We start from the raw sequence: 14,174 nt of genomic DNA on the forward strand, positions 1-14,174 counted from the left end.
AGAGTGGGTTTCAGCAAACTTCTCTTTCTGATACGGGTCCTTAGAATTTTTTTAATAAGTATTTTTATACAACAAAATTGGATCAAAGCAGCTTGGTGTTGAGAGCAGCATAAGAGATTAGTTGGCCAGCTGAAAATGAAGTGCTTGCTTGGAAGTCACAGTAATGGCACCGTTTAAATGGGTTTTTTTGGTATTTCAAGGCGACAAGGCAAGGTGATACTTCATTTTTTCTGGAGATGAGAACTAGGTGAGGGAAGATCCTTGTCCTACAGAGAGGGTAGATAGGTAATACTGGATCTAAGCATACTCTTTGCAGCGGAAGTTGGGACAGGCTCTAGGCTATGAAGGTCAGGTTTTGTCAAAGAAATAAGCTAGTTACACCCTCAGATACTTTCTAAACAGAGGCACTGACTCAAATATACTGAACTAACAGCTTCATGATAACTGCTAAATTTGACTTGATCTTTGTGTCCAGGATCCCATGAGCCTATTATATATGTTGGCAAACACAGTGAAACGCTGTTTTTTCTCTTCCCAGCTATAGCAACCCAAGCTAGCGTGGAGTTTCGCCGGAAAGGATCGCAAATGTCCACAGACACAATGGCTTCCAACCCCATGTTCGATGCGAGCGAATTCCCAGACAACTATGAAGCGGGACGGGCAGAGGCGTGCGGGACACTGTGTAGGATCTTTTGTAGCAAGAAGACTGGGGAGGAAATATTACCAGCTTACCTATCCCGGTACTAACCTCTCTTCCAGTTGCTTTATTGCTATAACTATGGTGCAAATTAATTCACAGCAAATAGCATTCAGTGAGTGAATCCTGCATTGCAATTCAGAAAAGCCTGGTCAGCCTTCAGGTGCTGTAGGTGGGCACCCCCAGCTAAACCCAGCAGTGATTTCCTTTTGTCTTCTCATGATGCTGGTTTCATTGGGTTTTCATCAAGTTCCAGTTGAAGGGAAGTCACTTTAAGTGCCTCCCAGCTGGAAGGATCATTGTCTTTTCGATATTTTATTGAGTCTTGTATTCTTGGGTTTTTTTTAATTCGTCACTGAATATTGTTCAGATGGAAAAAAATAAGTGTGCAGACATAAGACTTTGCACACTTTATTAGACCATGAAGGGTTTTACATTGTCAAACACCATAGCACTGGGATTGGATGTGGTTGTGGTGGGGGGGTTTTTTTCCCTTTACGTATAGAAACACGCTCATATTCCATTATTTAAAACAATTGCGTTCTAAACTACCTCTGTTTTCAGTTTTGTTTCTAATAAAATAAGGCACTCTTGCCTTATCATAGTGTACCTTTCTTCAAATTGTTTGTTAAAAAGTGAAATAGCAAAGGTTAGAGGCAGAGAATCAACTTGAAATCATGACTCTCTGAAACTGTTTGGGTACACTTGTCCCAAATGGCATCAAAACTTCCTGGAAGACTGAACTATTTTATTTCTTGCATTTTATAGTGTTTTGTGTATAGATAGTTCTTGTGTCTCTTACCCAGTCAGTGAGTTTCCTCTGTGTTTGCAAGCCTTTTAAAAAATAAAATAAAGGGGACATAAGCATTCTCTAACAGGAAACTGCAAAAGAAACCAACTGTTTTAGGATGATGGCCAGCTAGCTTCCTGCCCTCTGTTTTTTCATTTGAACTGGTTATAATGGTTATGTTTGGTCTCATTTTCCAAATCGCTGATCAGTGTCTTGTCCATGTGTACCATCGTCCCCCGCCAAAGATTTCACAGTGTTTTTCTTGTGTTGGGGAATTAAAGGCAAGATCTTGCTGCCATCCTTACATGGGGAGGGGAGTAGCGGGAGGGCACATGGTCCAAGCTCTGTTTAACCCCCTGGGGTGCAACCAGTCAGAGGTTTCAGTAAAACCCTGCTGCACCGGCTTTTCCCATGAAATACATGTGTTTTTTGTGAGAGGGTTTTGTTAAGCTCGTTCGGTGCGTTTGCCTGCGCTAAAGTAACATGGGGGGATGCTCGTATGAACACTTCCTAGCTCTGATTTTGAAACTTACTCTGTTTTATGTAGAAAAGATCAAATTGTGGCTGCACGTTCTTGTTCATGTGGGATGCTGATGCATTTTATGTACAAATAATTTAATCTTATCTTTCTTTGTCAGATTTTACATGCTTTTAATTCAGGGTTTGCAGATAGCAGATTTCGTTTGCCACCCCGTTCTTGCCAGTGTTATTCTAAACTCCCCTCCTTTGTTCTGCTGTGACCTGAAAGGGATTGATGTCGTGGTTCCTTATTTCATTTCGGCTCTTGAAACTATTTTACCTGACAGGTAAATTACTATTTCCATATAAAATCATCAGAAATGTGGGGAAGTGTTTCTCTTCTGGGGTTTCTGTCATTCCTGAGTAGTTTTCGCTGAAGGAATTCTGTAACATGGGCCCATAGTGTGTATGTATTTGATGATGATAGTGGCACTTCATCAGCTCTTAATTTTCAGTTTTAATTAATGCCATTTTCTTTAAAGCAATAGTAGTGTTTATTTTAAATTAAATATGTGAGTTATGTAATCTACATATTCATTGATGGAAAGTGGTATCTGTAAGAAAATGGAAAAGAAGTGATTTAGCTCAAATATATTGAAAGCATACTGATTTTTAAGTAAAATTTCACAGGATATTCATTAGCATCTGTGGCTTCAGTGAATTCAGTGGGAGAGTAATCTTAGACATCATTAAATAGAAAAATTGATAATTTATGCTGGTGAAATTGGAGCAGATTCTGAAACCAGAAGATGGAGCCTCACTCATGAGATCTTTATAGATTTCTGGATGTTTTGCTAAGTAATCTAAGGCATGTAATAGCACTCTCTGCTTGCTGCCTTCAACATACGAGTCATGTCTTGGTACCGCATTTCATTTTGAAGTTATACATAAAATATTGATCTTCTGCGCTTAAATCTGAGCCACTCCTCCTTTTGGATAGGTCTTATAGTTAGAAGACTTTGCTGGTGGCTATCAAAATATGGTGATCTATTTGCTAAGTAGCTTGTAATATGGGCATGAGCACATTCTGTGGATCTCTGATAGTCCTGGGGGGGTAGTTGAGTTGTAATAAGGCAGTAGAGGCTCATGACCAAAACTGGCTGTTTTGAAAATGCAGTGTCTGAATAATACTTTCATCAGCCCATTGCTTTTGTATGGCTTTTATATAGGGTACAGAATTCTTGGCAAGTGATTCCTTCATTGTGTTATTGCTGCTGTTTACAAATAAAAAATAAAAAAATCATCCAGAACCTAGAAAGAAACAGCTACATTGTATACTGCAAATTATTTAATACCACAGGGTGGCTCTATATTTAATTTTAATTTAATTAAATTTGGCTCCAAATTCCTGTGAAAATTTGATTAACTGTATGATGCTTTGATTTGCAGAGAACTCTCGAAGTTTAAAATCTATGTAAACCCCACAGAGCTACGAAGAGCTTCGATTAACATCTTGCTGTCTCTGTTGCCTCTCCCTCATCATTTTGGAACCATAAAGTCCGAGGTAGTAAACTTACCACTTTGTTTTGCATTTCCATTTTTGTTTTCCTGGTTGTTTTGAAGTGGGACTTGGATGACTTGTGGGTTGTATTTGGTGTTCTGTTTAGCACGGAAGTTCTTACAGCAAGTCTGTAAGAGTCAGACTGTGTTGCGCGTTGTCAGTAGCAATGCGTGCTGTGGATGTTGACTTTTGAAACCAGTACTGGTGTAATCTCTAATTGGTACTGAAACAAATGTATTTTTCCTTCAGGTTGTCCTGGAGGGGAAATTCAGCAATGATGACAGCTCAACGTATGATAAGCCAGTAACCTTCCTTTCCTTGAAGCTGAGGCTTGTGAATATACTTATAGGAGCTCTGCAAACGGAAACAGATCCCAACAACACTCAAATGATACTAGGTTATTTCAGCTTTTTTTATTTATTAACTGTGTTATAGAAGTGTCTGTCTTAATCTGTCCTGCAATAATATGGGTTATTAGTAATGTGTTCCTTTGCAAGAAAAAAAATTAAATTCCTGGCAGGTTGTCATCTGTATAATCTTCCTCATACTATGAAAACATCTCGAAGCCTCACATTTCTGTTAAAGTAATCTCTATCTTTTTACAAATGTGGAATAACAGTAGAGGTGGAAGTAAAGCACATCGTAGCAGGAAAAGTCAGTCATAACTAGGAATGGAAATAGGAAAAAATGGTTTAATACTAGGAAGGATTCTTGACTAATAGGTTACAGGGAATATTTTATTTTTTGGCATGATTAATCCTAGAAACAAATTGAAATACTGGGTGACGAGTGGTCCAGTACTGCAAAATACAGATGACATTTGTTTAGCACTGCATAAATCCTCAGACAAAGGCTTTGAAATAGAGTCTGGAGATGCATCATAGTTTGGCAATAAACTGTTCTTTGAGGTAACGGGTGTATTAACATTATTTTGAATACTTAGTAACTAGAAGCTGGAAACTAGAATAGTGCATAATCTGTCAAGTAAAATATATTTTCAGACAAGTTAAAATGTACTTGCCTTTTATTCAACCCCTCTCCTTATTTTTCTCTCTTTAGAAGTGCTTTTTTCTTGTCCTTCACTAGTTACCACTGTCCTTTTGTCTGTTTAAGAAGGAGACTGCATGCTCTAGTGCCCAAGATTGTTGGTTTGTGTCTGTTTGTGGGTGGAGTGGGGTGTGGTTATGGGTGTTTGTTTTGGTTTGGTTTTGGTGTTTGGTGTTCTGGGATTTTTTTTATTTTTTGTTCGGTTGGTTGGTTTGTTTTGGTTTTGGTGGTGTGGGTTTTTTTTTTTTTTTTTTCTTTTTGGTTGGACTCTATGATCTCAAAGGTCCCATCCAACCAAAAATATTCTGTGATCCTGTGAGACAGACTCGCAGTGGTGACGGATGCCTGTCTTGTTCTCGGAGACAGAGAACCTGCCTGATTAACAGGGGAGGGTGAGAAAATGGCATGAGCAATGAAGGGAAACAAATCTAGTGTGCAAAGACCTTCAGGAAGTTTCCTTGCAGTGGTTGAAATAGTTCCTTTGCTAGCGGAAGACTAGGGGAGAATAATTTAAAAGATTGATTTGCAACCGATGCTGGTGAAGGGATGAGGATCTTTATGGTTTCAAAGTGATCCTCCAAGTGAGACCCACGGAACGTTGGTGCACAGAGGGTTGCACCACCTCCAGAACCGCAGGGTGATCTGTACAGTCCTACCCTTGCGTTCCGTACCCCTCCACTGTGAGCTGATGTTTGCATCTGGTTGGGGAGATGCTCTGCCTTGAATGGTTTTTACCATTACTGTTTCCATGATAGTCCATACCAGTCCGTCTCCTACTAAAACTGATGCCACCAAGTGTGTCGGTGCCAGCCTGTCGCAGGTCCCTGTCCCCACTGCTGCTTCCCTCATTGCCTGGGGGTGATGCTGCCAAGCAGGAACAGGCTGTTCACATTCAGGCACCCAGGATGCATTGGCAATTTTAATTTAACAGTGTCTTACACTTGTGTGTAGTTATCTCTCCCAAGACAGAAGAGAGAACTACCTGCTGGCTGGTGTGGGTGCAGTAGGGATGGCTACTCCTGCACTTAGTACTTTGGCTTTTTCAATACACTATTTTGGGCACTGATGGAAAACCAAGCACAGAAAGTAAGAGGCTGGTTGACTTCAAGGTAGAGAGAATTTCGGTGTATCCCATCTTCGATTGTGAACTGGCCTCCTAATTTTGGAAATTGGTTTAATGTTTTAGCAAACCCACAGATTATCAATTATGCAAATATTAGCTTGATCTGAGTGTTTTTTGATTTAGTTTTTTTTTATTTTTGATGTCAGGACATACTTTTTGGGGGGACAAGGGCAGAAATGTCCTTGTAAAAATAAAACTTGTGTTACAGTGGTTTGTGTGTTCATTTCACTGGTCACTGATCAGTATGAGAACAAGCATCGTCCCTTGTGCTGCTGTCTTAGGGGTTGCTGAATGGACCAGACACTATTCAGTTTATCTTCCAGCAGGTTGCTGTATGTACTGGTAGTTCATTAGGACTTGAAAACATGTTTTTGTTTGGCCATTAGGAGACAAAAGGCAGCTGGTGGTTGGCAAACTGGGGAAGGGAGCCTCTTTGTGCCAGGCAAGAACATAGCCAAGGCCAGTACTGTATAAGTCTTGAGGTGGCTTTGGACTACACCGCTTGCTTTAGCTCTCTGTTATCTAACAAAAAGAGTTACTTTATTCACAGAATCGGTAGATATCCCTAAATATAACCTGAGTTTTTAAATGAGCACAATCTGATAGGAGACAAGGAACAATTCCAGCCCTTCTGTGAAACCAAAATCCTTCTGCAACTTCTGTTCAAAGCATTTTTAAAATGGCTGAAAGCACTTTCTCTCTCAGCTCTCATCTGCTTCTGATGGCTACGCCTGAAGCAAATCCTGTGTTTTGTAAAACTATTTATAAGAGCTTTTATAAAACAGGGTGGTGATCCTGTATGTTAGACCTTCAGTGTTTCTTTGTAAATTTTAGCAGTGAATATTCTATTGCGATCTTTAGTTACCTTCTTATATCTGATTCTTCAGGTGCAATGTTAAATATTGTTCAAGATTCAGCACTGTTAGAAGCCATTGGCTGTCAGATGGAAACGGTAAGTATTTTTTGTTTCTGAAGTTACCACTTCAGAAAGAATGCATTACTCGTTTTATCTGCTGTTGTGAGGTGCTCAGCATCTTGAGGTTTGATCATCTTTCTCCATTGTATCTGAGAGCATTCTCTGGTATAGGGAACTGTCCTCAGAAAAATCTTCTCATCGCTCAAACTTGACTTTCAATTTGCAGAATGGTGCAGAAAATAACCTCTTCAGAAGCCACAGTCGTACTAACAGTGGCATTAGCACTGCAAGCGGAGGCAGTACGGAGCCCACAACACCAGACAGCGAGAGACCAGCACAAGCCCTCCTGAGGGATTATGGTAAGGGTAGCTCTTCTGAAAAAATCTGTCATTATATGCCAGGGTGACGTGCTTTGGTTTTTTTCTGTTCCTAGCTCTGGCTAATACGTTAATGCACGGGGGTGTTTTGAACCCAGGGTGGACGACCCCTTTGTTTATTGCCTGTTTGTGCTCATATGTGCCCTTTAGGTGGTTGGTTTTTAATCCTACTAAAGGACTCTTTTAACATTTTAAAAATAAGAGTGTAAGAGCTCATGAAAAAGGTGTTGCAAACTGCCTTCAGCTTATGTTTTCAAGACACTCAGTTTACATGAACAATAATTGAACAAATGTACACCAAGTGTAAATTAAATGCTTCATTCATTTCTGTAGCATTCTAAATGCTTACCTGACTTTTGCAGCACCTTTTCTTAAACTATATTTAAAGAGCATTTGAGGGACTCATGTTTTTATAGAGCAAGTAAGCAGAATGCTTTTGATGTGTCATTTGTTATAACAAGAGAATTTAGTAATTAACTTCTGTTTGCTATGTCTTGTACCGTGCATTTTTTTTAATCTTGGTAACAAAACTCTATGTTCTTCTAAATCTGTGTATGGTAATCTGGCTGAATGTCGAGATCCTGGGATTTCATTTGCTCCGTTGGTCTTCATCAGTTTGACTGATGTTGACCAAGGCAACGTGAGAACAGATCACCTTCGTTGTGTTGTAGCCTATGCTGACAACTCTGTTCTTGCCAACCAAAAATGTTTGGATTTTTTTTCTCGCGTTCTATAAATAAGGAGAGGAGGGAGATTAGCAGGGAAGACATTACTATATTTTAGGGATTCATATAAACATGTTGGTGCTTTCCCTACAGGGTTAGTTTCTTTGGAATTATTAAAGTGCTAGTTTTCAGCACACTATTTAAATTGTGTGTTTAATTCATATGGGTTTTCATTGACAAGTGCTTGTAAAAATATCCATTTGTAAGATTAAAAAAAAAAATGTTCTAGATGTTTGACTTACTGAGTCCTTAAAACATGACATAACTTGAAAGGTATTTTTGTGCTATACTCATTTTATTAGATTTTCAAACTTCCTTATGCAGAGAAGATAAGGTTTTAAGAAATTTGTGAAAAGAATTTTTGTGTTTCTGCTGGATGCTTCAAATGAGAAAATTGAAAACACGATAGTCTCTTTCTATTGTTTAACTGTAGCAAGCACTTGAACCCTGGTACTAGTGTAACATTGTACTTAGCTCTTGAGGTTAAATATGATTTAATTTTTGGGAAGGATATACCTTAGCTGTCATAGTTCTCATGTCTCTTTTATAACTAGTCATTTAGCAGTTTTTGTTTCCACAATTAATTTGCCTACTTCAGTTTTAACACGTATGTATAGTATTTATGTTCCTAATATTTTGAAATGAGAATAACTGATACTAAAAACATTTTCTATTTTTAATTTTGCGCTAGAGGCTCAGGGAAATTAAAGGTCTAGAAATAATTGCATTTCTTTTTCTCCAGGACTGATTCTTTCATTATCTACATTAATCTAACTACTACAACTTTTGATAGATATGGAAAGAATGGGTAACTTCTGGCATAGATATCTGAAGTTACATGTGCTCTATTGGTTCATTACTGATGCCTAAATATACAAGTGCTAATGTTTAATATACGTTACTAATGCCTAATATTTTCTGAGTCTGCAAGACATCACAGCAATTTAAGTACAAAGCAAACAATAGCAAAACCTGAAGCTAGCTGTTCTGCTGCTGAAATGCAGGAGAGTGCTGGGATTATCCAAAATGTCTTTTAAAAAATTTTTTTTAAAAATTGGGATAAGCTAGTCTGAATGTATTTGTATAATGTCTGGTGGTGTATATAAGGGAGTAAACCTGTGCAAAAGCGACCAACCAAATGTCTAGATTATGGGATTGTGTATAATTTTATTTTATGTGTGTATTGTGCCTGCTTTAGCTTGTGCCTGTGCTTTGCTTATTGTCACTAATGCTTAGTTGTTTTCCCTCCCTGTGGTGCGTGCTATTGGGGTTATATCCTAGCTCTTAATACAGATACAGCGGCTGGGCTACTGATCCGCAGCATTCACCTGGTAACCCAAAGACTCAACTCACAGTGGAGGCAGGACATGAGCATCTCCCTGGCTGCACTGGAGCTGCTGTCTGGACTGGCAAAGGTGAGAGGTGAAGTTTTGTGTGCTCTGGCCTCTTTTCAAAGCGTGATTATAGTCCTGTGTAGGTGAAAGTCCTGCCACCAAACAGATGTCTGATTAGTCAGCAAACGTTCTGTTTGGACATGAGGAAGAGCAGTACTCCTTTTGTGCTTCATCTTCTCCTCGTGTGAATGCTCTGTGGCTCAAATGATGTCTGGCCTGTAGACACCTGTTGGCAAGCTCAGGGTGGCTTGTTCAGATACAGACGGCTCTACTGTACGATTCCGCCTGGTTTTGCTGAGCTATCTGGATGCCTCCTAACCTTTCTCATGGATTCCCATGTGGGTTGGGTTTTGGTTTTTTGGTTGGGTTTTGGTTTTTTGGTTGGGTTTTGGTTTTTTGGTTGGGTTTTGGTTTTTTGGTTGGGTTTTGGTTTTTTGGTTGGGTTTTGGTTTTTTGGTTGGGTTTTGGTTTTTTGGTTGGGTTTTGGTTTTTTGGTTGGGTTTTGGTTTTTTGGTTGGGTTTTGGTTTTTTGGTTGGGTTTTGGTTTTTTGGTTGGGTTTTGGTTTTTTGGTTGGGTTTTGGTTTTACACTACAGGGGGTGCATCTGCCGTATTAGGTTGCACAGTTGAGGAAAAACTTGCCACTAAGCTTCCAGTGGCAGTGTAGGGGCTTGGGCTGTTAGTTTTCAGTCCCACTGTGAACGATTTGTCATAGCTTTGCTTGGTTAGGTGGCTGGTCTGTCTGTTCACTGTGTACCCAGACGTAGAAACAAGAGGTTTTGTTGCTGTTTGTTGGCAAATTGCAAATATGCCAGGGTATCAAACAACTTACTTGCCCTTTCTGTAAGTGTTGTATCTGCTTTTCCCCTTCCATCTCATCTAGAAAATGATAGCAATTTTCGAATATGAAAGTGTCACCTTCTTCAGAGCTTTATCTGCATGCCGTTCCTTGATTCAACAGCAAATAACTGAAATGAAGCTACTGTGGGGGGCTTTTTTTTGTTGAGAAGTAAAATGCCTTTTTCTGCTGGAGAACTCTTGTCCCCTGGCTGGAATTCATGATGTCTGTTAAGCAAAAGTCCAGTGTGTTTACAGCAGCCATGATGACCTGGTGTGACAATTCAGCATTTCCTGCCCTGGCAACCTGAGAGATCTCTTTGAAATGCATGTCTCGGGCATTTTTTTAGAGCATGAAGTCAGCACTGCGCCATGTTGGGCTGGGTGCTTGTTTTATTACAGCAGGAGCATGAGCTGAAGGATGCATTTGAAAGTGTTCTGCAATGAATTAATGTGCAGTTATTGGGTCTTACAGAGCGTCATACAGAACCGGGAGTTGGCTTGCAATGAGACGAGAATGCGATAATATATTCTTTTCAAATGCCTAACCAGGTTAATATTAAATACTGTAATCTTTCCATAATTCTCATGCAATTGAAGTAATTATTCCTATAGGGTATCTTGGATATCTTTCCCCTTTGTAACAAAGAGGGTAGAAAGAAATCACCTCTTACTGCAGACCAGAGAACTGGTTCTGCTTGTGACTTTGGAGGTAACAATTCCCAAAGGCCTTCTCAGGTTAGGGACTGCCCTGTCTTGTATCTGTTCAGCATCAGATTATTAGTGGGACTTCATAAATTCAAAAATCCCATTTCCTGCAAGAGCACTGGTTCACCAACCTGCTTTTATTATCTTGAGGGGACTCTATTTGCTGTAGATATTATGCCTCTGAAGGAAATGCTGCTTTGATCCTAGGCCTCTGAATTGTCACCCCCCACTTTGTGGAGTACAGCTGCCTGGCTCCAATGTTGTCACCAGCAAGACCATCCACCTTCCTGCTTGGATAAGGGTGCACCTTAATGAGTAAAGCTTTACATGTCATGGTCAAATGCTACAGAGTAGAAAGATCAGAGAATCATAGAATCATTAGAGTTGGAAGGGACCTTAAAGACCATCTAGTTCCAACCCCCCTGCCATGGACAGCAACACCTCCCACCAGACCAGGTTGCTCAAAGCCTCATCCAGCCTGGCCTTGAACACTTCCAGGGATGGAGCAGCCACAGCTTCTCTGGGCAACCTGGGCCAAGGTCTCACCACCCTCACAGCAAAGAATTTCTTCCCCAGATCTTATCTCAATCTCCCCTCTTCCAGGTTAAAACCCTTCCCCCTCGTCTTATGGCTCCCCTCCCTGATCACGAGTCCCTCCCCAGCTTTCCTGGAGCCCCTTTAGAGACTGGAAGGGGCTCTAAGGTCTCCCTGGAGCCTTCTCTTCTCTAGGCTGAACCCTCCCCAACTCTCTCAGCCTGTCCTCACAGCAGAGGGGCTCCAGACCTCAGAGCATCCTCATGGACTTCTCTGGACCCCCTGACTGGCCTGTAGTTCCCTGGTCTTCCTTTTTTCCCCTTTTAAAAATGAGTGTTATGTTTCCCCTTTTCCAGTCAGTGGGAACTTCACCAGACTCCCATGACTTCTCAAATATGATGGATCGTGGCTTAGCAACTTTGTCTACCAGTTCCCTCAGGACCTATGGATTAATCTCATCAGATTCCATGCACTTATGCACCTTCAGGTTCTCCAGATGGTCTCAAACCTGGTCTTCTACAGTGGACAGTTCCTCATTCGCCCAGTCCCTGCCTTTGCCTTCTGTGCCTCAGGCAGTGTGGTTAGAGCCCTCACCAATGAAGACCGAGGCAAAAAAGTCATTGAGTACCTCAGCCTTCTCCATATCCCAGGTGACCAGATTTCCCACTTCCTTCTGGAGAGAGGCCACATTTTCCCTAGTCTTCCTTTTATCACCAACATACCTCTAGAAGGTTTACTTGTTGCCCTTGATGTCCCTGGCCAGATTTAATTCTATCTGGAATTTTTCTTTCCTAACCTGATTGCTTGCTGCTCAGACAGTTTCTCTGTATTCCTCCCAGGCTACTTGTCCTTGTTCCACCCTCTGCAGGCCTCCTTTTCGAGTTTGAGTTTCTCTAGGAGCTTCTTGTTCATCCATGCAGGCCTCCTGGTGTTTTTGCCTGACTTCCTCTTTGTCAAGATACATTACTCCTGAGCTTGAAGGAGGTGGTGGTTGAATATCAGCCAGCTTTCTTGGGCCTCACTTCCCTCCAGGGGTTTATCCCACCGTACTCTGCCAAGCAGATCCCTGAAGAGGCCAAAGTTTGTTCTTCTGAAGTCCAGGGTAGTGAGCTTACTGTGCGCCCTCCTTGCCACCTGAAGGATCTTGAACTCCACCATCTCATGGTCACTGCAGCCAAGGCTGCTCCTGAGTTTAACATTTCCCATCAGCCCCTCCTTGTTGCTGAGATCAAGGTCCAGCATAGCTCCTCTCCTCATTGGCTCCTCTACCACTTGGAGAAGGAAGTTATCATTGATGCATTCCAGGAACCTCCTGGATTGCTTATCCCCCTCTGTGTTGTCCCTCCAACAGATTTTGGGGTGGTTGAAGTCCCCCATGAGGATGGGGGCTTCTGAACATGAGGCTTCTCCTATCTGTCTATAGAGGGCCTCATCCACTCAGTCTTCCCGGTCAGGTGGCCTGTAGCAGACCCCCACTATAACATCACCTGTCCCTGCCCTCCCTTTAATCCTGACCCATAAACTCTCGGTTGGCTCCTCATCCATCCCCAGGTGGAACTAGCTCCATGTACTCCATTGACATAGAGGGTGACACCCCCTCCTTCTCTCCCCTGCCTGTCCTTCCTAAAGAGCCTGTATCCTTCCATTCCAACTCTAAATCCAGCTTTAACTGATTGTTCCTGTGCTGAGTCACAGGTTGGGAAGAAAAGAGAATTTCAGTTCCTTAGTCAGTTTTATGATGTAGATCCTCGTGCCTCGGTGTACAAGGCTCTTCACTAATCCTCCGGCCTGGAGCCTCCATGACACCCTGAGTTGAGAGAGAAGCTGGGGATTTGGGGAGTGAGTTTTAGGGAGAGGAGTTATACGGCATTTTGCCAGTCTCAGGATGGGTTTTCTGTCCCTTTTTCCCTGGTGAAAGTTACTGTGCTGGCAAAATATGCCTGGTGGAAAGTTATGTGAGCAGAGTGAAGCCCTGTGGAAGGGAGACTTGGCAGTGAGTGGATTCTCAGAGACACAGAATGGGTTGTTATAGGAGAGAGAGATTTGCTGAAAATAAGTTTCAGATACTACTTTATTCATTTAGTTTCTTATCAAACCATATTGATCCCACTCTTGCTCTTGGAAACCAAGCTGTGCAATATGGTAGCACCTCAATGCATCATTTCTTTCCTTTAGGTTTCAGTATCCATCACTGTTAACTATTTTGACCCACAGCTTTTAAGCTGTAATCATAAAAGAGCTCAACTGTTTATTCCTGTTTTTTAAAACTGCATTTAAAAATGCTTTTAAAAACTATTTCTTCTCCAAAAGATTTTTGTGGAGGAATTCTCATCCTTTCCTGCTTGCCTTACACAGGTGAAGGTGGCAGTGGATTGCTCTGATCGGAAGAGAGCTATCAGTTCAGTGTGCAGCTACATCGTGTACCAGTGCAGCCGGCCGGCCCCACTCCACTCCCGCGACCTGCACTCCATGATAGTGGCAGCTTTCCAATGCCTCTGCGTCTGGCTCACAGAGCACCCTGACATGCTGGATGAGAAGGTAAGAGTCTCTGGTGTATGTATTTTCAGCACTCCCAGCTGTAATGCCTTTTGTGCTCTACATGTCTGTTCATGATACCTTAAAATAATGCGGTTTTCTTAGTTTTCAAAAGTATACTAGGAATTTCAAAACTAGTTTCCATGCAAAATAGTTTTGAATTTTGATTTCTGCTCTTTATTCACCAAGAATGTTTTTGGCTTTAAAATTAACTTCTGTATTTCTAAGAATGTCTTGATCTTTCTTGCTGCTTTGTGAAACTGGAAAAAGAGAGAAGAAAGGAAAACCTGAAAAAACAGAAATCAAAAAGAGAAATACAAGAATTAATGGTGTATATATAGCATGGCTACCTGCTGCAGATAAACTTAACTAAAAGCCACATCTCTTCTAATATCTCAACTCTTACCTGACTAAAGCATCTTCTAGACTTAACAGAATTCCTTTCATGCCAGTATTTTGATAATCATAGTTT

General features: G+C 41.2%; 1 protein-coding gene across 2 annotated transcripts in view; it reads left to right on the plus strand.

Moving 5' to 3' along the window:
- RALGAPB (Ral GTPase activating protein non-catalytic subunit beta) overlaps positions 1-14,174 on the plus strand; it is a 59,460-nt gene that overhangs the window by 22,334 nt on the left and 22,952 nt on the right. Inside the window, exons 9-16 of one of the 2 annotated variants that reach the window (XM_074157173.1) lie at positions 539-740; positions 2,126-2,293; positions 3,396-3,510; positions 3,757-3,904; positions 6,565-6,629; positions 6,820-6,952; positions 8,977-9,110; positions 13,523-13,705. In XM_074157173.1, the coding sequence (XP_074013274.1) occupies positions 539-740; positions 2,126-2,293; positions 3,396-3,510; positions 3,757-3,904; positions 6,565-6,629; positions 6,820-6,952; positions 8,977-9,110; positions 13,523-13,705 (1,148 nt within the window). The remainder of the gene's footprint in view (positions 1-538; positions 741-2,125; positions 2,294-3,395; positions 3,511-3,756; positions 3,905-6,564; positions 6,630-6,819; positions 6,953-8,976; positions 9,111-13,522; positions 13,706-14,174) is intronic. The other variant, XM_074157174.1, reaches the window with a different exon arrangement.

The sequence above is a fragment of the Numenius arquata genome, chromosome 12 (genome assembly GCF_964106895.1).
Source record: "Numenius arquata chromosome 12, bNumArq3.hap1.1, whole genome shotgun sequence".
In the NCBI taxonomy this organism is placed as follows: Eukaryota; Metazoa; Chordata; class Aves; order Charadriiformes; family Scolopacidae; genus Numenius; species Numenius arquata.